Source organism: Macrotis lagotis, chromosome 1 (assembly GCF_037893015.1).
Source record: "Macrotis lagotis isolate mMagLag1 chromosome 1, bilby.v1.9.chrom.fasta, whole genome shotgun sequence".
Lineage (NCBI taxonomy): Eukaryota > Metazoa > Chordata > Mammalia > Peramelemorphia > Peramelidae > Macrotis > Macrotis lagotis.
The window spans coordinates 908913884-908940762 of record NC_133658.1 but is presented as its reverse complement, the minus strand read 5'-3'; the positions used below and the strand labels follow the sequence as shown (position 1 = coordinate 908940762).

At 43.8% G+C, this 26879-nt stretch overlaps 2 protein-coding genes and 1 pseudogene across 2 annotated transcripts in view; 1 reads left to right on the top strand and 2 right to left on the bottom strand.

Annotated features, from left to right (window-relative positions):
* Positions 1 to 2222: 2222 nt before the first annotated feature.
* LOC141492106 (interferon-inducible GTPase 5-like) lies at positions 2223 to 25691 on the bottom strand. Its single transcript, XM_074192732.1, has 3 exons — positions 25371 to 25691; positions 18617 to 19252; positions 2223 to 3145 (listed from the first exon to the last, which is right to left on the bottom strand). Exons 1-3 carry the CDS (start codon positions 25582 to 25584, stop codon positions 2565 to 2567), a joined length of 1431 nt encoding a protein of 476 aa, XP_074048833.1. The 5' UTR covers positions 25585 to 25691; the 3' UTR covers positions 2223 to 2564.
* LOC141510262 (WASH complex subunit 3 pseudogene) lies at positions 7779 to 10287 on the top strand (annotated as a pseudogene).
* Positions 25692 to 25840: 149 nt separating the features above from the next.
* IRGC (immunity related GTPase cinema) overlaps positions 25841 to 26879 on the bottom strand; it is a 5401-nt gene continuing 4362 nt past the window's right edge. The window contains exon 3 of the mRNA XM_074219438.1: positions 25841 to 26879. This exon is cut by the window's right edge and continues 584 nt beyond it. Within this exon, the coding sequence (XP_074075539.1) occupies positions 25973 to 26879 (907 nt within the window). The 3' untranslated portion in view covers positions 25841 to 25972.

The following is a 26879-nucleotide window of genomic DNA, read 5'->3' as shown; positions in this document are numbered from 1 at the left end:
CCCTGACCCCCCAGTTTTCTTTCTAACCCTCCTTCTGTGATCGTGTCCTCCCTCTGTGATGGCCCCATCCTGGGTTCTCTCTCTCTCTCTCTCTCTCTCTGCTTTTTTCATACTTCGGAGATCTCATTGGCTCCCCTGAATTCTATTTTCATCCTTCCATAAATAACTTCTGGCTCTTTCTCCCAAATTCCAGGGGCGTTTTCCACCTGCCTTGCTGGATAGCTCCACTTTTCTAGTAATATCTACTTTGCCTCTCAACCCAAGCCTCCCAACAGTCCCATTGCTGTGGCACTCCCTTCCTCCCCATCATCAACCTTCATATCACCAGCATCATCCAAGATATCCCCTTCCCCCTCAGCTTGCCCCCATATTTGATTAAATCTTGGTCAAGTCATTTTCCCGAGCCTTAGTTTCCCTATGTGTAAAATGAGTTGCCCCCCCTAGGGTAAAATGATGCTGTGTAGGCCTCTAGGTTAGAGTTAGGAGGAGCTTTAGAGATCATCTACACCAGGCCCTCCTCACTGCCCAGCCCCACCATCTTACAAGGCTGAAGCCCCAAGACAGAAAGTGATTTGACCAAAGTCACACTGCTCATAATTGCCCAGTGTCTAAGTATGTCTCTCTCATCCATCCCAGAGCCCACCCCATTGCAATATGCCCCCTCCAAACAGTCTCCACTTGCTGTCCCATCAGCTCACACTCTGTCTTCTCTCTGCTTTGGGAGATGTTGACTGATGTTGGTGGAGAAGGTAAATATCATCTCTTTCCCCATTTCTGCCAGTGCAATCTTGAACAAATGGATTCATCTCTCTGGTCTTCATTAAGAAAAGAGATGTCCCATACAGGCTCCAAATCTCTGATCTCTGATCCAGGACAGGGTTGGTCTGCCCAAAGCAGCGTCAGGAGGGGGGGGGGGGGGGCTAGGACTGATCCCAAAACACAAAACTGGGAGAAGAGAATTTGACAAAAGAAATAGCTTCCTGCTTCTTACTTCCTACTGTGCCAGTCACCATCTGTTGAATGTAGGCTCCTCCTTTTCCCTTAGTTCCAGCCTCTTTTATAACATGACAAATACTTCTCCCTGTTTTGGGCTTTGGGATCAGTCCTAGCCCCCCTGCCTCCTGACGCTGCTTTGGGCAGACCAACCCTGTCCTGGATCAGAGATCAGAGATTTGGAGCCTGCGTGGGACTTCTCTTTTCTAAATGAAATATGTTAAACCCAGTTGTACAGGGCAGCTAGATGGAGTAGTGAATAGAGCACCAGCTCTGGAGTAAGGAGGACTCCAGTTCAAATCTAGCCTCAGATACTTAATAATTACCTAGCTGTGTGGCCTTGGGCAAGTCACTTAACCCCATTTGCCTTACAAAAAAAAACAGCAACACCCAATTATACATGTACAACTTTTACCAGATTATTTGCTGCCATGGAGAGGGGAGAGGGAAGGGAGGGTGGCAGAAAAATGTGGAACTCATGGACTAGCAAATGGATGAATCCTGAAAACTACCTTTGCAAGTAATTGGAAGATGAAATACTAAAAGAAAAACAATGTAAGCTCCTTAAGGGCAGGGGTGCCTTCCTTTTTATCTTTGCACCCTCTGTTGGACAACATAGTGACTGATTCAAGAGTGGGTGCTTTAAGAAGCACTTAATTGGGGAGGCTAGGTGGTGCAGTGGATAAGAGCACCAGCCCTGGGGTCAGAAGGACCCGAGTTCAAATTCGGCCTCAGACACTTAATAATGACCTAGCTGTGTGGCCTTGGGCAAGCCACTTAACCCCCTTTGCTTTGCAAAAAAAAACAAACTAAAAAAAAAGTACTTAATTGAAGGGCAGCTAGCGGATAGAGCACTCACTGACCCTTGAGTCAGGAGGACTTTAACTTACTAGCTAGGTGTGACCTTGGACCAGTCATTTAACCCTGACTGCCTTGCATCCCAGAATAATGATATTTCTTGATCAGAGACCACTTGGGGCAGTGGATAGGGTTTCAGTCCTGAATCAGAAAGACAGGGTTCAAGTCTCAACCATGACCTATGAATCCCTGAACCCATGGTCATAGCTTCTCTACACCCCCATTGTAACCCTCTAATATCTTCTTTAAGGAGGAGTTAACCATTTGCCTCCCCAGAGGAAATTTCTACATAGGAAGCTCCCTAAGCTGATGAAATCAGTGGTTTGAACAACCACTCCAAAAAAAAGTGTTTATCAATTAGGTGTCTTTTCCCCCCCTGCTAGAACATGGGCTCAGTGATTGCTAGGAGCACAGGGACTCTGAATTTTGTCCCCAAGGCTATATATCCAGTTAGTGTTCAATAAATGGTTGCCAAGGGAGTGAATGAACAAGGTACTTCACATGAGGTTCCAATGAATTTTGTTGAGTCTGACAAGATGAGGACACAAATGAACTTCTAAAGACTTTCTTGGTCCCACCAATCCCAGCCCAACCCAAACACACACAGATGTGGGCAAGTGTCTCTCCCCAGTACCAGCTGAAGAGCAGGGGTGGTGAAGGGAAGGGAGATGGTTTGGAATCTTGGTGGCTCCAGTTCACTGGGTTACCAGAAGTCAGGAACCAGTCAACTGGTTCAGTGTGTCCTTGGCTGATCTATCCAGATATTTCCTGAGCATTTGGTAGACAGTTGCAAAGGAGAGACTGCACGAGGCAAGGATTCCCAGAACAGGCAGACATGCCAGCCGGAGGGCAAAGGTCCTCGTGGTCTCAATATTGGCCTGGCCCAACAAGTCAATCACCAGACGCTCAGTCACCTCGCGACGTGTGATCTGGGGGGATCCGGCAGCTCGTTTGATTAGCCTGTTTAGCAAGGTTGATTCCTGGCCGAGGCTGCGGCGGTAGCTGGACAAAGTGTGCACGAGGAAGCCAAGGTTGCAGGCCACATTGGGCACCCCTGGCACCGGTTGGGGGTTGATGGTGCAGGCCACAGTGGTCACGAGCCAAACATGCTGGAGCAAGGAGTAGGCTTTCTTCTCCAGGATGGGTAGGGACACATTGGGCAGGGCCACAAGGAAGGCGTAACGCTTGTTGCTCTTCAGCTCCCTCACTATGGTTTCAATAAGCAGGTGGAAGTCGAACTTGCCCAGGTCAAACATGGAGAGCAGGAAGACTTGGGGTTGGGCCACTCCCTCAGCTAAGGAAGACAAAAGTCCCATCCATATTCCCAGCCCCTAGTCCCCCCCCCACACACACACAATCCTCCAGATTATTTGTGCTTTCCCTAGTCTGAAAAAAACAGAAAAGTTCCCTGTCTTCATGGACCCCCCTCCCTCCTGGAAACCTCCTTCATTGCTTAGCACCCCTCTTTTCTGTAGAAGACTTTACCTCATTATCCAGGTACTTCCCCTTCCCCCATCCTGGAAGTCCAAAGTTAAAACTCAATCATTCCCTTATCTTAAAGAGAACTTGGCTCTCCTTGTTTTCCAGGGCCTACTTCCCCCAGAAAAGAACTTAGGCCATCTTCCCAATCCCCCCTCCTAATTTTGTCCATGGGTTCCAAGACTTAGGTCTAGATTCAAAGCCCCTCCCCGACTCTGTCCTGGAAAATGTCCCTGAGGGTTCTAGACCATGGGGTACCCTCTGGCAGCAAAATGTGACCTCACTGGGATGGGTTTCTCATATTCCGAGGGGCAGGGAAACGTCACACGGGACCTCCCTTGACAAGTGATCATCCAAGCCTCTGTGGGAAGACTTCTCAAGATACTCTCCCCTGTCCCTTCTTCCCAAAGCACTAGATCTTGGAATTGGGAACAACTTTAGAGAGCATCTGGTCCAGCTCAGACCTGTGTGAAATCCTCCTCTCCAAATTCTGGAACAAATGATTACTGGCTTGAAATACTTCCCATGGTGGGCAGCTCACTACCTTCAAAAACAATTCCTTCTCCATTGGGATAGCTATCATTAGGATCATAGACATAGAGACATCTGACAATCAGAAATTGTGATTTATTCAAGGTCACAGTTAAGTGGCAGAAGCCAGGACCTCCACCCTCAGATTGTTTGGAATTTCCCCCCAGCACGAAGCTGCCCTCTGCCCTTTCTTCCTCCCTCCTCCTTCTGCCTTCCTGGTGCAAACAGAACAAGAGGATGGATTGAATGGCCTCTGCAGGCCTCCTAGCTCCATCTCTACCATCCGGCAGGTCAAGCCCGGCCAATTCTCAGGTCTTCCTATCATGGCTCCCCACACAGACTCATTCCTGGAGAATGCCCTTCCTTTACCTCCCCTCTCAGTCCAATTTAGAGTTAGGAGGGGCCTCAGGAGGAGGAGGAGGAGGAGAAAAAGAAGCTCTTATTAAGCTCCTACTGTATACTATACTCTGGACTAAGCACGTTTTAGAAATAGTATTTCTTTGAATTCTCACAACTATCCAGGGAGGTAGCTGTTATTTATTATTATAGGTGGCATAGTGGATAGAGCACCAGGTCAACTGTATAACCTTGGGCAAGTCACTTAACCTCTGTTTGCCTCAGTTTCCTCATCTGTCAAATGAACTGGACACAGAAATGTCAAACCACTGAAAAGCTCTCGGGGTTTCAAGATAACCCTAAATAAGATCACAGAGTCACACATGACTGAAAAAGATACACATACACACACATATACATGCAAGAATCCAATAAACAAAGCTGGGAGGAGGGCACTAAAGACTTAGGTCTTCAGTCTAAGCAAAGGTTCCCAAGTAGGAAAGCCCAAATGGCATTGGGAATGCCAGGAAACCAGCCTGTGGTGCTGGGGCACAGGAGAGCCCAGATGGTCTTGAGGGTGCCAGGAAGCCAGACACAAGAGAGCCCAGGTGGTTGTGGTGGGAATGCTAGGAAGCCAGCCAGTAGGGCTGAGGCATAGGAGAGCCCAGGTGGTGGTGATGGGGCCAGGAAGCCATCCAGTTGGGCTGGGCATAGGAGAACCCTGGTATATGTGGGGGGCAAGGTAGGAAGCCTGCCAATTGGGCTAGGGAACAGGGGAGTCCTGGAGTGTGGAGGGAGGTAAGGGGAGGGAGGAAGCCAGCCAGTGGGGCTGGGGCACAAGAGAACCCTGACTGAGGGTACTCCCTCTTCATCTCTGCCTCACGGCTTACCAAGGAAATCCCAATTTCCACGGAAGCCTTTTCCAATGTAATTCTAGTTAATTGTCTTTCATTTATCCTGTATATAAAATGTATCCTGAACAAATAATGCTGCTTGTTTGTTCATATTTGTTTGCTGTTGTCTCCCCAATTAGACTATAAATTCCCTGAGAGCAGGCACTGTATTTTGACTCTTTTCCTATATCCCTAGTGCTTGCTCAGCACAGTGCCTAATATATAATAGGCTCTTAATAAATGTTTATTGATTGAATGACCCAGAAGCTTGCAGAGCTGCCTCTGGGATCACTTCTCCATCCCCCTCCACAACCTCCACCATCATGGCAGAATCCTTCCCATCTTCAAAGCCCCACCTCCATGGAGCCCTCCCCAACCACGCCAGCCCGTGCTGACCCTCTCCTCCTCTGATCATTTGTAGAACTGTTGCAGAAAGTCAGGGCAGTTGAACCCATGTAGTTCAACTCTTTTATGTACAGATGAGGAAACAGAGGCCAAAAGAGGAAGGACAGTGTGGTACAGTTCAAGTCTCTGGGGTCTATGAAGTTCAAATCCCACCTCAGAGACTTATTCTGTGCCTCTGAGCAAGTTACTTTACTGCTGTTTGCCTCCAGTTCTTCATCTGTAAAATCTATTTCTGTTCCAAACTTAGTATCCCAGAACTATTAAGGACCAAAGCCAGAAGAACCACTGGAGACCATCAGGGTTTTTTGCAAAGGAAAAAAAAAGGGATAAACTCTGTTTCTGAAGTCTCACTCACAAAGACTCACAGAGTCTCTATCAGACCTGTACTTAAGACTCAGTTCCTTCTACTAGCATTTTATATGACCTAATCTCCATTCTCTCCATCTTTGCCTTGGTCTCCCCCCAATGGTCATCATCCTTCCTCAGGTAGGGGTTTACTTTATTTTCATTTACATTGGGGTTCTTTCTGTATAGGTCAAATTACCAATACTAGTAACACTTACAGAGCATTGTTAGGTTTACAGAACACTACAGTGTTCATTTGATCTTCACTATCATAGGAGGTTGATGCTATCATTGTTGTCATTTTACAGATGAGAAATCTAAGGCTGAGAGAAATTAAGTGACTTGCCCAAGATCATTCAGCTAAGAATCCAAGGGCAAGATTTGAACACTCTATCCCCTAATAACTTGTCAACCTCTTCATGGGAGAGACCCTGCCTTTATTCATCTTTTCCTCTTCATCCTTTGTGTCCATTGCTCATAACAGGCATACCTGTCTCCATTAGATTGTAAGCTTCCTTCGAAAGTCTCTAACACATCTATCTTTGCATCTATAATACAAATCCATAATAAATGCTTAACTAATGTTCATAAAATTAAATTGAACAGAACCTTGGTCTCTGGCCTCATTCTGTCATTATTTCCCCTTCAAGAGAAGGATCCTAATGAGAGCTATAACTAAGGTAGGGGGGAAACAGGCTTTGTCGATTAGAATAAGGAATGAGGAAACAAAACTCTCACTCTTTCCAAGATGATATGATGGCATACTTAGAGAATCAATTAAAAACCTACTTGAGGGGTGCCTAGGTGGCACAGTGGATAGAGCACTGGCCCTGGAGTCAGGAGTACCTGAGTTCAAATCCGGCCTCAGACGCTTAATAATTACCTAGCTGTGTGGCCTTGGGAAAGCCACTTAACCCCATTGCCTTGCAAAAACCTAAAAAAAAAACCTACTTGAAATAATGAACAGCTTTATCAAATTTACAGATATAAAATAAACCTACATAAATCCTATCCACATATTACCAACAAAATCCAACAGCAAGAGATAGAGAAGAAGAATGCTATTTGAAATAACTGTTGAAAACAGAAAATACTTAGGAGTCTACCTACCAAGATAAACCCAGGAACTATATGAACATAATTACAAAAAATTTTCATACAAATAAAGTCGGATCTAAACAATTGGAAAAATGTAAATTGTTCATGGGTAGATTGAACTAATATAATAAAAATGACAATTTTACCTAAATTAATCTATTTATTCAGAGCCCATACCTATCAAACTATCAAAAATATTTTATTGAACTAGAAAAATTAATAACAAAATTCATATGGAAGAACAAAAGGTCAAAAATATCAAGGGAATTAATAAAAAAATGCAAAGGAAGTTGGTTAGTCAAACCAGATCTAAAGCTAAAGTGGCAGTCAATAAAACTATTTAGGGATCATCGGGGAAAGCTTGGAGGGTCAGGCCACACTAGAGTGAGTGCAGAGCCCAAGCCAGTGTAGGCTGCAGGAACCTACAGAGCCACCCAGCAGCTGCCTCCTGAGCATTCAGCCCACAGACATTAAGGGGTGGGGAGAGACTGCAGAGGTCTGGGAGAAGGGGGAGGTGGTGGGGGTCATAGGTGACAGAAGAGAGGGAAGATCACGGGAGGGAGTAGTCATACATAAAACACTTCTGAGGAGGGACAGGATGAAAGGAGAGAGAATAGAATAAATGGAACTCTGCTGCTTTGCCCATACTCAGATCCAGGACCCAGTCCAGGCCCCTACACTACCATAGAGGAGCAGGAATCCTCCTCACAGCTCCAGGACAGAGGTGAGTATCTGTGGTCATCCATAGACCAGAGCACAGACAAGAGAGCAGTCAAAGCCTCTCAGAAGACATTGGAGGAATTAAAGTTCCTGGGAGGTGAATCAAAAATCTTCAAAACTATGAAGGTATGGTAAATCAGATCATAAGCTGAGGAAATGAGTAAACATCAGAAAAAAAAATGTGACCACAGAAAATTGCTTTGACCCCATGGAGGATCAAAATACACACTCAGAAGATAACAAAGCTTCTCTAACCAAAGCCTCCAAGAAAAATAGGAATTGGTCTCAGGCTATGGAAAAGCTCAAAAAAGACTTTGAAAAGCAAGTAAGGGAAGCTAGGGGAAAAAGAAATGAGAGCAATGCAGGAAATTCATGAAAACTAATAAGTAACTTGTTGAAGGAGATACCAAAAAAAAAAAAGAAAAAGAAAATAACACATTAAAGACCAGTTTAGGTCAAAGGGAAAAAGCAGTCCAAAAAGTCAATGAGTTGAAGAATGCCTTAAAAAGCAGAACTGGCCAGATGAACAAGGAGATTAAAAAAAAAAGCTCTCTGAAGAAAATAACTCCTTCAAATGCAGAATGGAGTTAAAGGAAGCTGATGGCTTCGTGAGAAATCAAGAAGCAATAAAACAAAACAAACAGAATAAAAAGCTAGAAGAAAATGTGAGATATCTCACTGGAAAAACAGCTGACCTGGAAAATAGATCCAGAAGAGATAATTTAAAAATTACTGGGACACCTGAAAGTCATGACCAGGAAAAGAGCCTTGACTTCATTTTTCAAGGAATAATCCATCAAAATTACCCTGATATCCTAAAAGCAGAGGGTGAAATAGAAATAGAGGGAATCCACCAATCAGCTCCCGAAAGAGAGCCCCTCCCCCCAAAAACTCCTAGGAATATTATAAGCCAAATTTCAGAATGCCCAAGTCAAAGAGAAAATACCATAAGCAGCCAAAAAAGAAACAATTCAATTACCATGGCACTATAGTTGGGATTACAGAGGATTTAGCAGTATCTACATTAAGGGCTCATAGGGCTTGAAATATGTTATTCCAGAAGGCAAAAGAACTTGGATTACAACTGAGAATCAACTACCCCAGAAAAGATGGATTTTCAATGAAATTGGGGACTTTCCAATTTTCCTACTGAAACAACCAGAGCTGAACAGAAAGTTTGATCTTCAAGTACAGGACTCAGGTGAAGCACAGAGAGGGTGGACAGGAAGGACTAAATATGAGAGATTTAATGATGCTGAACTGCGTGTATTCATGTATGGGAAGATGATCTGATGACTCTTTATCATTTATAAGAGCAGTTAGAAGGAGCATATTTAGATAAGACACAGGAGGGAGCTGTTTATAGTATAAAGAAGGAGTCAATGTAAAAGGAAAGTACTAGAAGAAAGGAAAAGGAGAATGGGCTAAGAGATTTCACATAAAAGAGTCAAGAAAAAGCTTTTGCAATGGAGTGGAATAGGGGAAGTTGAGGGGGAATGAGTGAGCCTTCATTCTCATCAGAAATGACTCAGAGAGGAAATGACATACATGCTCAATAGGGCATGGAAATCTATCTTAGCCTAGAGAAAAAGGAAAGGTATGGGAGAAGGGGGAGGTGGGGGTGGGGGTGGGGGTGTCGGTGACAGAAGAGAGGGAAGATCATGGGAGAGAGTAGTCAGAATAACACACTTCTGAGGAGGGACAGCATGAAAGGAGAGAGAGAACAGAATAAATGGGAGTGGGGAGGAATAGAATGTCTCTTCATATCCTTTGATAGTCAGGGAATGATATGTATTCTTAAAAATTTGACTCAGTTCTCTATTTTAGAAATGAGGCTTTTATTAGAAAAATTAACTGTAAAATTGTTTCACAGTTTTCTGCTTTCCTTCTAATCTTGATTACTTTGGTTTTGTTTGAACAAATCCTTTTTGTAGGGAAAGGGTAGTGGGGCCTTCAGCTGAGGGGGCTGGTTGGGAGCAGCTCCTGGGCTCCAGGCTGGGAAAGAGGGAGGCGTGGGGCTCACCAGCCAGGGCCAAGGATGAGGACGGGCTGCCCCGATGGGGTCAGGCATAGACCTGACCAAGGTGCCAACAATTCAATAGAAAAGGACTGTTGCATTTCTAAACCAGTTTATGGTCCATACAGTACAGTTCCTAAATCGGTTTTTGAAAGTTTGTGAAGAGAAGCTGTCAGCTCTTTCTCTTTGGATCCAACAAATTGAAACAACTCTCAACATTTTGGATGTAAAGCTATCATCTATTCTGGGTCCAGAAGATGTCAAATTTGAAATATCAATTGCAAAGGTTAATGGTGTTACAAATGGCCCTGAAGCCCCATCAGGTCCACAGTCATTTTTGTCTCCTCGATCTGAGCAAAACAATATACAAGACACTGGACCACAGAAATGTGAAGCGGCAGCAGAACATATCTTAACTGTAGCCAAGGATCCAAGATATGCCAGATATCTCAAAATGGTTCAAGTGGGTGTTCCTGTGATGGCAACAAGAAACAAAATGATTTCTGAAGGACTAAGACCCTCCTTGAGAGGCCAGATGCCCCAGTGCCTGATGGGGAGGGTGAAGCCAATGCCAAAGAAAGTTCAGATAGTGAATCTTCTTTTAGTGACTGAACTTCATGTTGACCTGATATAATTGATATCTCCATGTAATATATACATGCATAGAAGGAGGGATGGTTTTTATAGCTTATATGCTTAGACCTAGGTGAAATCCATTTCACTTACATTGGAGGGTGACACTTTCAGAGATCATCTCTCACAAAATATTTACTCAACTTAGATTTTTTCAGCTTTCCTAATGGCTTCTAATCATGGGTTGAAAAAAATTTCATCTAGAAATCATCTTAATTTGTGAAAATTTTCTATAATGATTAATTTAAATTTTGTCTGACTCATAAAGGAATTAATAACCAGCTATACAATCAGCCAAAATTATTTCTGTATGTTAAAGATGCAAAGGATTTTTTATTGTCATGGTAGATGAGTAACTTGACAATGCATATCTTTTTACCACATGGAAGTAGCTATGAATTGAATAGCCTAATTAAAATAAAGCACTAAGCTGTGATACATCAATGATAAAGGTTGAAAAGACAAAATCTATTTACTTTGAGTTTAATAGCAGGTAATGTACTAATTAGCTCTATCCAAACATTGAACTTGGATAAATTGTTGAAGCTATTGGTACTAATCATTTTAGCATGAAAATGTTCACGTGAATTCTCTTCCATAACATCTACTAAATGATTTTCTGTCCAGAAAGACAATACATTTCAAAATCGCCAAATTACCTAAGGAAATGTCAAGGTCCGACTGTGAAGCTGGTTCTCTTCCTGCTTACTTGAGAAATACACCTTTCAGCACTTGGTCATCATATATTACCAAAGTCAAGATAATTATCAACACTGACTGTCAATTCTGTGTCTTCTTCAAAGAGTTAGCTAAGCATCTGTGTTACCCCTTATGACTAACTGCTCAAAAAGAGCAATTCATTTGCACATATTGTAGGAGCCTCTCATCTTCAGAGGCAGTCCTCTATAAATAATGGTGCACAACAGGGAATAGCTTAAGAAGTTTCTAAAATATTTGTTACGTGAAAAAATTAAGAAAAATATTGGATGGTGCTATTTCCCAATCATTGAACTGACCTAAATTTTACGATTTTACTCAATAAGTATGGAATTGTTCTATTTCTCCTTCAATCTGAAGCTAGATTTGATGCTAAGCCATACTTAAGACTTCCAGAATTTTTCTATTTCAAAATTTATTTTAAAAAAAATGCCAGGGGTGGCTAGGTGGTGTAGTGGATAAAGCACTGGCCCTGGAGTCAGGAGTAGCTGGGTTCAAATCTGGTCTCAGACACTTAATAATTATCTAGCTGTGTGGCCTTGGGCAAGCCACTTAACCCCGTTTGCCTTGCAAAAACCTAAAAAAATAAAAAATAAAATAAATAAAAAATTAGCCCAGGATTAACAATAAAAAGTCTCTATCCTTATAGTCTATTGTAATTATGATATAAATTTTAAATGTTTCCCTCCACACACAGCTGATTGAATTTCCTTATATCTGCAAGCTGAACATGGCTTCTGTTAAAGATTGAATGGTGTCCACGTGCTCTTATGAGGGAGAACCCAGGCAACACCATTTAATAAAACTGCTTTGATTCTGAACAAAATTGAGGTTGCTCAAAATAACAATTTCTATCTCCAAAATTCACAAAGTATAGAAATTCCCACATTTTAATCTTGTGATGTAGCAACTGTTACAGTATTGCCTGTGTGGCAATTGTTGAAAAATGATTTTGCCTTCTTTTTTGTAAAATATTTATAAGCTGAAGGATGAAAAGGAGTGACATGGTGATGGCTGTCTCAGTCTATCCAGGGTGGACAGGCCATGTTTTGGGATTTTTTTTCCCATTGAGGTCTTGGTGCTGACACCATACACAGTCAGCAACTAATAAATGTTGCTGAAATTAAATTGACCTTATATTGCCTTTTTCTGCCCTCCCACAAGTAGTGGTATTTAAATCTCTAGATCTTAATAAACCCTTCTAAGTGAACGCCTAAGAAGACTAAAATGTAGGCTAACTAACATCACATTTTACAATTTACTGTAAAATGGATTCAAAATCCCAGTTCTGTTTCTTATTCTCTTTGTGATTTTGAGCAAGTCAGCTAACCTCCTTGAGCCTCAGATTCCTCATTTGTCAAAAGAAGTTGAATCAGATGAATACTGAGGTCCTTTGACTCTGAATCATCAGAATTAGACACAATACATATTTTTGCTACATGGTTAATCTTGTTAGTACATTTTCAGCAATAAACAGTCTTCAGAAATAAGAATAAAAATATTTTCAGTAGGTGAGCATCATCTCATCCCATGTCCTTGTCTTACAGGTGAAACAATGAATACCAACAAAGGTTAAAGTGACTTTCTTTAAGAGTTTAAAAATTTCACATATGTCAATGAGAAATGCTTACTTTGATCATTATATTATTATGTATTAAACTACTAGTCCTTTATAAGAATTTACAAAATAGATTTTAATAATCTCATTAAACTTGCCTTTTGTAAGAAAGAATCCTTTTTTGTATTAATGTAATCAAAATTATCCATTTTACATTTTATAACATTCTGTTTGGTCATAAATTCTTCCTCTCTACAAAGATCTGACAGATAAACTATTCTTTGCTCTCCAATTGGCTTATGGGATAAACATTTATATCTAAATCTCATACTCCTTATATAGTAACAGTAGCAACTATGGCAAAAAAATAATGAAACAACTTCTCTGATGGATTTATGATAAAGAATGCAATCCATCCCAGAGACAGAGTTGATAGTATCTGAACACATTTAAATATACTTTTTTTCCTCTTACTTCATTACTCTTCAGGTTTCTCTATCTTTTGGGAAGGAAGGGGATTTGTGTTTACTTTCACAAGTTTATTGTAGTAATGTGAAAATAAATAATTTGTTTAAAAAACTATTTTATACTGGCTAAGAAATAGAGTGGTGGATCAGTGGAATAGATTAGGTACAAAAGAAAAAATAGCAAATGACAATAGTAATCTACAATTTGATAAACCCAAAGACTCCAACTTCTGGGATAAGAATTCACTCTAACAAAAACTGATGAGAAAACTGCAAATGGTCTGGCAGAAACTAGACATTAACCAACATCTCTCACCCTATTGCAAGATAAAATGGAAATGAGTACATGATTTAGAAATAAAGGGTTATCGCACAAGCCAATTGGAGAGCAAGGAATAGTTTATCTGTCAGATCTTTGTAGAGAGGAAGAATTTATGATCAAACAAGAGATAGAGAATGTTACAAAATGTTAAATAGTTCATTTTTATTATATTAATATAAAAAAGGTTTTGTACAAACAAAACCAACTGCAACCAACATTAGAAGGAAAGCGGGAAATTAGAAATAATTTTTACAGTCAATGTTTCTGATAAGAGCCTCATTTCTAAAATAAATAGAGAAGTGAATCAAATTTGTAAGAATACATATTATATCCTGATTGTCAAAGGATATGAAGAGGCAGTTTTCAGATGAAGAAATTAAAACTATAAGAAAAATTCTCAATATAACAATTGTTTAGAGAAATGCAAATTATTTAAGATAAATAATGAAAAAACTTGTAATAGTAATTAAATAATAATAAATAATTTAAAAATTTCTCAAACTTGTCAGATTGGCTAACATAACAGAAAAGGAAAATGATAAATGTTGGGAAACTGGGACACTAAATCACTGGTGGAGTTGTAAATTGATTCAACCATTCTGGAGAACATTTTGGAACTATGGCCAGTGGGCTATAAAATTGTGCATACTCTATGATCCAGCAATATCACCACAAGATCTATATACAAGAGGGATCATAACAAAAGGAAAAAAACCCGCTTCTTTAAAAATATTCAAAGCAGCTCTTTTCATAGTGGCAAAGAATTGGAAATTGAAAGGATGCCCATCAGCTGGGAAATGACTGAACTAATTGTGGTATATGAATGTGATGGAATTCTGTTGTTCTCTAAGAATTCATGAGGGCCAGGACTTCAGAATAATCTGGAAAGACTAGGCAAGAACTGATGCTGTGTGAAGTGAGCAGAACCAGAAGAATATTATACCCACTAATAGTAAGATTGGGTGCTGATCAACTATGACGAACTTATTTATTTCCGCAGTACAAAAATCAAAGACAATGCTAAAAGACTTGTGACTGAAAACACTATCTATATCCAAGGAAGGATCTACGGAGTCTGAATGCAGACTAATGGTTATAATCTTCAGTTTTTAAAGTTGTCTCATGTACTATATTTATTTCTCTCTAATGTTTTTTTCTCATTTTGATTTGGTTTTCTTTCACTGCATGATTAATATGGATTTATATTTAGCATGGTTATACATGTATTAACCAAAGTTAGATTGATTTCCATCAGGGATAGAGGGAGGAAAGGAAAGGAGGGAGAAAAATGTAAAGCTCAAAATGTTGCAAAAAAAATGATTGTTGAAAACTACTGGTGCATGTAGTTGGCAAAATAAATAAATAAATAAAATATTTCTAAAAGAGATCATAAACAGGCAGATTAAAAAAAATTAACCTAGAAAGACTTCCATGAACTAATGTTGAGTGACGGGAGCAATATTATGTGATGATCAGTTATGATATACTTTATCTCTTCTCATAATTCAGTGATCCAAGACAATTCTAAAAGATTTGTGATGGAAAATGCCATTCAAAATGCCATTCATATCTAAAGAAAGAACTATGGAGTCTGAATGCAGACTAAAACAGACTACTTTTTGAAATGATTTTCATTTTTCCTTTCTCGAGGTTTTTTCCCTTTTGTTCTGATTCTTCTTTCACAACACACTTATGTGGAAATATGTTTAGCATGGTTGTGCATGATTAACCTACATCAGATTGCTTGCTGTCTAGGGTGGGGGGAGAAAGAGAGGGACGAAGAAAAATTTGGACCAAAAATTTTACAAAACTAGATATTGAGGGGGGTGGCTAGGTGGTGCAGTGGATAGAGTACTGGCCCTGGAGTCAGGACTACCTGAGTTCAAATCCAGCCTCAGACACTCAATAATTACCTAGCTGTGTGGCCTTGGGCAAGCCATTTGACCCCGTTGCCTTGCAAAAACTTAAAAAAAAAAGATATTGAAAACTATCCCTAGATGTAATTGTAAAAACTCAAATGTATTAACTGTGAGAAGGGGAGGAAAAGGGACTTAACCAGGGTCACTTAAATGCAAAAATGGAACACTTGCTCTCCTTCTGCAGTGTGTAGACATTTAGTTACTAAACTGGCAGCCCCATACTTTGTTAAAAAAAAATTAGTTAAAAGAGGAATTCACTAAATCTCTCACTGTGTTAATAGCATATATCTTTGCACCACTAGAGTAATTAATTATGCTCCTGCTCTTTTAAATTTCTCTAAATTACTTCTTGAATTGCTTTCACAGTGGGAATTACTAAGTTGATTCAAGGGACTATTTTACTCCTTGACTCAGTTGCTCTGACTGCCAACTCTTTCCATTCTAAACTATCTGCCCTCAGATCCCCTCCCTTCTCCCATCTCCAGTAGTGAAGATGTCCTTCTGGAGGGCAGCAACTAGAAGATTTTTCAGTCTGGTTTCTATTTTCCATCCTGGAGATTTCCTCAGTTCTGTGGTAGGTCAGAGCCATGGATCTAAGAGGCAGTTTGGAAGATAAGGACTCTGAAGTCAAGTCTCAGTCCTGTCCCCCAATCTAATGGATGACCCTGGTTCCCCTCTCTGGATCTGTTTCTTCTTTCGGTTGTTGAGAGCCATCTCCCCCCTGCTGACCACAGGAAGTTATCTTAAGCATTGAAGGCTCCAAATCAAGTCATTTGAGGATTAAGTGAAAAGGTGCTAAGGTAAGTAGAGTGTTTAACCTGGAGAAGGGAAGACTTGGGGGGGACAATGAGTGCCACTGTGCGATATGGCAAGCTTGTGGCAGAAGGGCTAAACTCCTCTTTGGGGGAAGTTACTGAGAGGCTATATGAACATTAAAAATCCATTCATCCTCAAGAGAGAATAAGAATTATGTTGGAATTGAATTGAATTGAAAGAATGGGGTCCCCCAAACTCAAGAGGCTTTTTGCCAAGTATGGGGGGGAGCTTTTAACATGTGAAAATCCAGAAGCAAAGTTACAAAGATTTGCTTGTCCTAAATATGAAGGAACAGAGAAACAGAACTCAGTGATCACTAAATACAAATCAAAAAAGGTACAAAATTAGCTAGGAGGAGTTCTATTTTTGTGGTTCAAAAGAATCTGCTGATAAGGTTCTGAGAAATGGCTAGAGTCATGGGAAGAGTTATGCAAGTCTTGTGTAAGAACATCTAAGTGAACTGCAGCAAGAATTCTGTCAAACCATTCAAAAGAAAAACATGGCAGACCTCACTCTTCAATGAGAAAAAACATCTCACCTCCCCAAACTAAGGATTCCTGCTGAGGCCAGAATTTGAAATGTGAGAGAAACTCCAAAATTCTGTGTCCACTGGACTTATGGAACAGTCCAGAAGAGAGCAATGGCTAAGAGAAGCTATGTAGAACTGCCCCTCTAGTCATGTTGTAGCCTATCTCTGTACCTACCCCTCTATCTATGGGAATCGTTCACACATATATTGTCTGTGTTGGTTCTTTTCCTTCATTATCAAAGAAGACCAAAACAACATCACTATGTTAGAAACAAGTTATAGCGTGTGTCCAACTGTGGCTGATCAGATCAATATGAACCCAGAATGCTCTAACACAGGTCGGACACAAATAGTCCATGTGAACACCTAATGTGGGAACTCTAAACTTCACTCTTCCCCCTGATTGTGTATGATGCCCATGCACCCACAGGCATTATATGTGGGGTTGGTACCCCAGCATGGAGGTACATCTGGAGCAAGGGAACAAGTAGCAATTTTCAAGATGGTTAGATGATCCCTTGTTGAATATGTAATAAAGAAGACTTCTTTATCTTTCGCCTAGGATCCGTGAACTTTCTTAGACATAGATAAATATATACATACAAATACATGTACAGCTATGTTTGGATGTTGATCATTGTTCTTCCATCTAATTGGTTTCCTTCATAACTTTATGCATTGACAAAGTGATTCCAAGAAGGGATCCCCAGGCTTGGCCAACCCAATGCCCAAGGGGTCCAAGTTCCACACAAAGTGAAAGACCACAGCTACCCAGGAACTGGGTGGACTCTGAGGTCTGTGCTCTTGCCTATGGACTGCTTTATGGAACACAGAGAAAGGACTGTGACCATATTTAGAATCACAGAAATGTCAGCTTCCTTAAGTGAGGACACCAACAGAGTGAGCTAACTTGTCCAAAGTGGCATAACAAATATGAAGGGGGTCCTTTTCTCCTCTGGATCCCTCAGGACAGAACTAAAAGTGAGGTAGGAGAGGCTAAATGGAGGCCGATAAGAACTTCCCAACCATTAGAATGATCCCAAAATACTATGGGCAAGTCTCTTGCCCTCTGGAGGCCTCAGCTTCCTCATCTGTAAAATGACAAGATTTGTATAGATGGATTCTGGGTTCCTTTCCATACTGAAAGCAATGAACCTATGATCCTTCTAAGACATTTTTCCTATTCTCTCACCTGTTTCTGGATCAATGAAAGGAAAACAAAGACCAGGCTCAACATAGAGAAATCTATCCTATCAAGATATGTTCAAAAGTGAAATGGGCTCTTTGGGAGACAATGAGTTCCCCATTACTGGAGGTCTTCAAGCAGAAGTCAGATTATCACGTGTCAGGAATGTTTTCTGAGGAAATAGGTCTCAAGTCAACTAAATAGTCTCTTGGGAGCTATTTAGTTCAATGTCCTTATTTTACAGATGAGGAAACTGAATCTCGGAAAAAAAGAATGACTTACCCAAAGTTAAGGGTGGGGGGGGAATATTCCTGCTTATGTAGAGATTGAACTAGTTAGTATATATTGAACAGGGTCCCTTCAGCCTTGAGATCTCAGTATTCCATGATATTAAGGATATTGAACTAGTGAGTGCCCATTCTCTATAGAGATTTTTAAAAGGAGGTTGGATGAATGACCATTTGTCACTGTGAGTCCCTGTTCAGACACCTTTTGGGGGGCCCAGTTGCCTTGAGATTTCTGAATTCATTGATATTAGGGCTTTGAAGATGAGTCCCAAGGCCCTAAAGGATTTCAAGTGGGAGCTAGATCCCTGAATCTTCAGTTCCTACACAGGTAGAGATTGGATATCAGCCCATCTCAGATTTTGTGTACTTCCATGTTCCTCTTGAGCATATGAGTGATTAATGAAGGCTAAGACTATTTGAGGGATAGAGACCCCCCACACACCTTAGGAACTTCAAGTTGATCATTCTGGGGCCCTCCAAGTGTTCCCTGAATCCCCAAACCCTCACCTTTCAGGTAGTTACAGCAGTTTTCCTGGATTTCCAAGAGCACCTTTGTCTCAGAAAAGGTGATTGGCCGGCGTCGGCGTGAGGCATCTATGTCCACATCGATCTTGGAGCGGACAAAATAAACATGTTTCTTGTGTCTCTGGAGGGCAGCAGCAAGCTGAACATGAGTTGTTGTGAAGTTTTCAGAGGCAATGATGATGAAGAAGTCATAGCGGTTGTATCGGACCTGCTCTAAGTACTCATCTGCTTGGAATAAATGGGATGTTATGTTTGGCAGTTCCCAGATGAGAATGTTGGGGTACTTTGGGTGTGGGTATGGCACTGGGTTCAAGGTGTTCTCAACCAGCCCTGTCCTGGATGAGCCCTGGTCTTCATCGCCCAGGCCACGGATGGCATTGACAAAAGTGGACTTTCCTGAGCCTTTCTCTCCCAAAATGGCAAAGTCCAGTCGAATATTCTCTAGGGTATGGAGGGTAGTCCGGAGCTTGTTAGCTATCACTGTTAGGCTGTCTTCTTGGAAAGCTTCACTGAAAGCTACTATCTCCTCAGGTGTTAGAATCAAGATGTCCTGAGACTCCTGGGTTGTCCTTCGACCTTGGGAGGCCATCAGAAGAGAAAGCTCAGGGAGATGGTGACCTTCAATTGAAAGAGGAAGGGGAACATCAGGTATTGCTCTGCTGACCAGGGGCCTTGGGAAAATCTCTTCCCATCTCTTGGGTCTAAATTTGCTTCTCTATAAAATGCAAAGGTTGAATAAGAACCCTCCCAACTACAACATTCCATGTTCTAAGGACCCTCTCAACTCTGGTAGTCTATATTCTAAGGAGACACCCTTCTCTAATATTTTCTGTTCTAACATTCTACACCAGTCATTATATTATGGTAAACTTTACCCATGAGTATGGGAAAGTCCCACCCAGGTCTGATATCTTGTTTTCTAAAGACCCCCCCTGGTTTTGATACTCCCTGCTCTAAAACCCATCAGTTCAACGTTCCATGTTCTAAAGGCCCTTACAGCTCTGACATCCCATATTCTATGTCCCCTCCCAATGCAAGCTCTAACATAATAGGCCTGGATGATGTTGAATCTCCAGCTCCAAACTCTAGATCCTTTGGCCCTATAACTCTTAAGTCTGCCCTGTCCTTATGTGCCTGGTTGCCACTCATCTTGGCCACCTTTGCTGCTTGCATCCTATGCCATCTTCTCCCTGCTTTGCCACCACCCTGTCCTCATCCTTGTGCCTTTTCCTTCCCTAATTTCCAGTTCTTTTACTCAAGCCTAGTTCCTAGTTGGGGAGCGTCCCTCTACCGTGGCCCCGGCCCCCAGTGAGGCCTTTCCCAGAGCAGCACTCCCAGATCTGGGCACTCTTGTGTTGGCATCCTGGGCCTTTGGGCCCTGCCAACCACTTCTAATCATTCACTAACCATATTTTCATTCATTTATTCATTCATTCATTCCCAGAGCACCATCTGGGTCCTCGCTATCTCCAAGCCTGGAAGCCACTGACTGCTCACTCTAGCAGGTGACAGTTCTTTCTTGACTCTCCCCACCCCAATGAATCTGTAGCCAGAGATGACCCCTCCTTATTCAAGCTCCACCCCACCATCTTTCTTGAAGACTTGAATTCAGGAACATCTCTTCCAGTTAGCCTCCCCCTCAAGATTTTCTAGATTTGAAGGAGTAATAGTGATCTGTCATAACTAAAACTTCCTCACAGAGTCAGAGCCATAGTAGAGAAAGGAAAAGAGGGTCCTCCAAGTCACTGGGGGTTTTCGTTTGTTTTGCTTTTGTTTTTGCAAGGCAAAGGGATTAAGTGACTTGGCCAAGGTCACACAGGTAAGCAATTATTAAAAGTCTGAGTTTGGATTTGAACTCAAGTCCTCCTGACTCCAGGGCCAGGGCTGTATCCACAGCATCAGCTAGCTGCCCCCTTGAAGTCACTTTGGCCAAGAAAGACCAGGGCTTTCAGTGGCCTATTCCTTAGCTGTCGTCATGGTAAGTACACACACACACACACACACACACACACACACACACACACACACAAAATACACACACTCTTTTCTCTCTTCTCTTCTGTCTCTCTCCCCTCTTCTCTTCTCTGTCTCTCTTTGTCTCTCTCTCTGTCTCTCTCTGTCTCTCTGACTCTTCTTCTCTGTCTCTGTCTCTCTGTCTCTCTGTCTCTCTGTCTCTCTCTCTCTCTCTCTCTCTCCCCAAGTCTAGCCCAGCTTCATACTAGTACATAATAGATACTTAACAAATGTTCTTTGAATTAAATTGGGTGGAGAAAGATAGACCCTATCCTCCAGGAGTTTCCAATTGAATAGCTTTGCTTCCAAGGATACATCTAAGTGATCCTTGGAAGAGCCCTGAGAAATGGTGGCTGCTATTCCTCCCATTTTACTGCCCCTTTGGGTCCCTCTGGAGTCTGAGAACAAGAGTCTGTCTGTCCTTTACCCATCTGAATTCCTCAGATAAAAGTAAAAATACCACTAATACTAGCCCCTTGAATTTCTACAGAGGTAAGTGCATATCCATAATCTCATGAGCTTCTCACTTAGGTTTGGGACAATAGCAAGCCAGGGTTGTTAGCTCCATTTTGTAGATGGGGAAGTAGAGGCTAAGAGAAGAATCTCATCAACCAGTGAGTCAAGAGAATCACAAATATCCTTCCTGTTCCCAGGGGAGACAATGGGGAACAACAGGAACCAGACTGAAAGGGAACTGGGAGGAGGAGAAGGGAGAGGGACTTTATCTGGAGACACTCCCTGGGGTGGGGGTGGGAGGGTATTTAAAAGCTGAACTGAGAAACAACCACAGTAGAATTTGGCCTCCTTGTAGGTAAAGGTTAAGAGGGCTAAGTCACTTTGGCTAATAAAGCCATGGTCCAGGAAGGGAAGGGGAGAGATATGAGCCCTGGGAAGAAGGAACCCTGGGTAACCTCACTATCACCTCCCTACTACCAAACTCTCCCCATCATTTTTTTTTTGGTGAGGCAATTAGGGTTCTGACTTGTTCAAGTAAGGGTCTAGAGTCTGAGGCTAAATTTGAACTTGCATCCTTTTGACTCCCCATCCTTTAAAAACAAAGAATCTTGTCTAGACCTTCATGTCCCCTAGGCTATCATCTGGTAACCACCCCCCCCCTTTTACTAGACTACTCAAAGAAAAATTCGCCTACGCTCATGGATCTATTTGTGGCCACCCACTCGCCTTCTGGCTTTTCTGGCTCTCCTGCTCTGAACTGAATCTTGCTCTCTCCAACAGAAGGAAGGAAACTGGATTTATCAAAGCATCTAAGGATGTGCCAGACACTGCTAAACCCAAATATTAACTGATTGGATCCTCTCAAACCTCCCCCAGGAGGTAGGGTGCTACTGTTATACCCATTTGACATCTGAGGAAACTGAGGCAGTGAGATGAAATGATGTTTGGGATCAGATTTGAACTTCCTTGCTCCAGACCTTGCGAAAGTATATAGTCTCCACTATACCACCTACCTTCGAGGCTCAGGTGACTGGGAGTGGGGAGGAAGGAGGAACAAGGAAATGAGTCCTTAAGGAGATGAGTTTTAAGTTTAGATTTGAAGGATTCTAGAGGAACTGAGAGCATTCCAGGTTGGGGTGGAGGGGAGGAGGAGTCCATGGCAAGGTGAAAAGAGAACTGGAGTATTGTATGTGAAGGTCCCTCAACAGCAGAATACACAGAAGGGAGTATAGACTGGAAATGTTGGAAGGGGTCAACCTCAGGAGACTCCAAAAGCTAAACAGAAGAGTTTCTATTGGATACTGGAACTACTAGGGAGACATGAAGTTTATTGAATGGAAGCGGGAAAGGCTGCCTAAGCAAACTACATTAATAGACCTATGCCTTAACTGGGTCTTAACTGCTCCAGAAACATTTCTGAAATAAGACACAAACTCCTGTTTGGGCTCCTTTCATGATCTTACCTATCTTTCCAGGGTTATTTTACATTATTCCTCTCCTCAATCAATCTACTGGGTTCAGGATTACACCTCACTCACTCTTCTCCCTCTAGTCTTGGATACAGCTGAGTGAATTGAATTATTTTTCATTTTTAGTTTTAGCTTTTTGCAAGGCAATGAGGTTAAGTGGCTTGCCCAAGGCCACACAGCTAGGTCATTATTAAGTGTCTGAGGCCGGATTGGAACTCAGGGACTCCTGACTCCAGGGCCGGTGCTCTATCCACTGAGCCACCTAGCCGCCCCAGTGAATTGAATTATTGAAAAATAGCAATACTTAGATATAATTCACTATGTGGAAGATATGTAATTCTACTTTGGTGGGAACTCCCTCCACCACTACAGATAGCAACCCCCTCTATTTTAGGAGATGGTCTTCACCCTGTGGCACATCTAACTTCCAGTAGCTGGTAGAGGCTGTTATTCATGGACCAGAGTCTCAAAGTTTTCCCATTTGGCTGAAGTACCTAGAGTGTCCAAGGAAACATCTAGTGGAGGCAATATTAGGTCTGCTGACATTTCCATTATTACCAATGAAGTGTTTCTGCAGAGAAAGCTGTGGGTTTGAGTCCTTCAAGAGCACAGGTTGGCTGTCAATCAACAAGTTAAAATAAGCATAATAGGGGCAGTTAGGCAGTGGGGTTCAAATTCGGTCTCAGACACATACTAGTAGTGTGACCCTTGACAACTCACTTAAATGCTGTTTGCCTCAGTTTCATTTGCAAACTGAGCTAGGAAAGGAGGTGGTGGGGCAGCTAGGTGGCGCAGTGGATAGGGCACCGGCCCTGGAGTCAGGAGTACCTGGGTTCAAATCCGGTCTCAGACACTTAATAATGACCTAGCTGTGTGGCCTTGGGCAAGCCATTTAACCCCATTGCCTTGCCAAAAAGAAAGAAAAGCGGCAAACTGCTCCAGTCTCTCGTCCCCAAAAAACTCAAGTCATGAAGGGTTGGATATGACAATAACAGAAAGTGTCTGAAGTCATATTTGAACCCCCGTCTTTCCAAGTCAGGATGGAGATCTATTGCACACTCGTGGAGCATGAGGTACCTGTGTGACCCTGGGATTAGTGACTTAACAGATCAGTGCCCCCAAGTGATTCTCATCCAGAGATTTACTGCACACTGGGAGTTTCCTACCTGGGTGAGCTCAGATTCCATCAAAAATTAGACGCCACCCTATGTTGTTACCTAAGGACAGAGCTCTCGTTTGGGGAGTCTGTTCTAACAATGCAGAAACTCACGAAATCCCCAAGTTGTGAGTAACCCTGAGTCTCCTCCCTTTTCTAGGTCTGTATCCTCCTCAGTCAAGTGGGGATAGTAATCCATGCTCTTCTGGGATACTGTGGAAAGAATTTTGGGGTTGGGGTGGACCTGGGTTCAAATCCTGTCTCTGTCAATTGTTACTACTAAAGCCAACTGCAGGCAAATCACTTCCTCTGTGTCTATTTCCTCATCTGTAAAGTTCACTTCCCTGTTTCATCTGAAAAATTCATTTCTTTGTGCCTCACTTTCCTTATTTGTAAAGTTCACTCCTCCCTTAGTTTCCTCATCTGTCAAGTTCACTTCCCCCTCTTCTCTGCCTCAAGTTCACATCCCCTCTGCCTCAGTATCCTCATATGTAGTGGCAGGTAGGACTAGATAGCCTTGAAAGTCTCTTCCATCCATAGGTCTAGGATCCTATGGTCCTTTCAGTGGGACCCTTCCTCCCCAAGCCTGAGTTTCCCCACGTATAAAATGAAGACCTTTGGCTAGCTGGCCTCCTAATTGATCTTGCATCCTCTCACAAGTCTGTAGAGTTGGAAACCCTGGTCTCCCTCCCTTGGTGGGGAGAGACTACTAACCCCACCCTGCTTTCTCTTGGTTTCCTTGCTTTCCTTCAGTCCAGGGACACTTGCCTCTTGGCTGGTCCTCACCCGAGACAGCTCTCCTCCGGCCAGTTTCATCGGCCATCCCCAGGTTGGAATGCTTTCCTCACCTCTGCCCTCCTGGCTTCCCCCAAGTCCCAGCTAAAGTCTCCACGAAGCCTCCCAGCACCCTCCCTATCAACTCTCCAGTGTATCTTGTCTGTAGTTGTTTGCCATGTCTCCATTAGACCGAAAGCTCCTTGAGGGCACACTTTCGCCTTTCCCTGAATGGCCAGTGTTGGCATCTCATTAACTGTTGACTCCTCAGGGGTCCCAGCAAATGGATAAGCAATGAGTCTCACCTGGCTTGGACTGGGTGCAAGGAAGGGCGCCCCAGGAGGCTGAGCCAGGTGTTAAAGGGATGGCAACACGTCACATACCACATACAATCATAGGCAGTGCAGTGCAAACAGTTAAAGATATGACTCCTTGCCCTCAGTCATACCAACTCCCCATCACACATTCCCAATCACCAACACACATTACACTCACAATCATCTTCAAGGAATTTCCCGTCCTGGATATCCAAAAACCACTCTGGAAGCCAGAGTCATGCTCACCTTCCCCTGGTCACTCCCACGGGATTTCAGGACCACTGTCACACATAAGGTCACACAAATTCACACACCACCCTCCCCAAAATAGCCTTTTTCCCCCCAAAAAAAATTTCAAATAGCCTTTCTTCCCCCAGAGTTACCCTCCCAAAATTGACTTTTGAAGAAGCATGTCAAGGAGGAGGACTGAGCTAAGATTTGGTGGAGTTGGGGTGAGTTTAGGTGGTGTTTTAGGAGCCGAAGGTCATCTCCTCATCTTCCAATAAGGGTGGGGGGGTAACCCTACGTCGCCGCCCTTTACCCTGACTCACATTTAACGGGGTCTTCCTTTGACCCTGGCCCCTCTGCCTCCTCTTCCAGAATCCTGGTACCCCATATCCCCCTGTAGACTTTGTTGGCTCCCTGGCCAGAACCTGTTGCTAGGGTCCATTGTAATGAGATCTGAATGCTGATTGGCTGGTTCCTTGGGGAGGGGGTGGGGTGGGGGCATCTTCCAGTAAGAGCGGGGAGGGAGGGTATTGGCATGGAGCTAGAGGACTGGCATCAAAGGACCCTTGAGGAGACAGGATGGGAAGAGGAGACTGGGGAAGAGACGGCCCCCAAGGGAACAGCGGGCGCGTTCTGTGGGTTCTCCTCCACTCATCGCTACTCCCCGTGCCTCTGGGGTAGGGGAGGGGAAACCAACCTTAAAAGGGTCCCGCAAAGCACCCCCTTTCCCGCCGCCCCCGCCCCCCCCCCTCGTCCCCAGGCCGGTCAGAAGCAGCGGGACTCTCCTGACCCATTGGTTTCTTCACACGGATTTTTTTTTTGGTAGGGACGAGGGACAGGGATGGGGCGGGGTCAGGAATGGGGGGTGGTGGGTGGAGCGGTTAGCAGGGGGGGGTCGTTCTTGGGGGGGCAGAGGCGGTCGTCTCTATTTCTCGTCGACCGCATCCCGCTTCTTCCAGCTCTCCAGAATGTACTTGAGCAGCAGTCCAAGCTTCCGGCGCGCTGAGATCGGGGCGTCCTCTCCACCCCCCTCGCCCGCCCCCCTCTTCTCCAACCCGGGCGCGCTGGCCACGTCGAGGCGGGCGTCGGAGCCGGGCCTGGCGACGTCTTCTTCCAGGGCCTTGATCCGCACGCGCTGGGCGTCCTCGGCCATCTCGTTGAGGCAGCCCTGCAGCATGGTGTAGACGGTGCCGAAGGAGATGCCCCCGGCCACCAGCGTGCCGAACACGGGGATGCCCTTCTCAAAGGCCCGGGCCACGCGCATGGCCCCGTCCGACGACTGTGCGTACATGCGCAGCACGGCCTCCGGGGACACCTCGGTGGCCAGGGGCGAGCGGATGACGGAGCGCAGGTCGCCCGCCTGCTTGCCCACCTGCTCGGCCAGCCTGGCCAGCGAGTCGTCGTCCAGGCCGAAGCTGCGGTGGTAGCCCCGCAGGGAGCGGATCAGCAGCGCGTCGTCGTAGGCGGCCGCCAGCCCGGGCACCGGCAGGGCCTGGATGACGCCCGACACCAGGGCGGTCTTCAGCACCTGCTCCTGCAGCGCGTCCTTCTTCTTCTGCAGGGCCTGCAGGGAGATGTCGGGCAGGGAGAGCAGGCCGGCGTGGCGGCGGTGGGCCGGCAGCTCGCGCTCCCAGGTGGCCACCAGCAGCGGGAAGTCGTAGCGGGCCGGCGAGAGGTTGGACACGAGGAAGATGCGGGGGTCCGGGACGCCCGCGGCTCGCAGGCGCTCGGCGCAGTGGTCGCGGATCTCCTGCAGGACGGCGTGCTCGCTGTAGCCCGAGGGGCGCTGGGTGCGCGAGGCCGCCAGGTCCTCGTCCACCTTGGTGCGGATG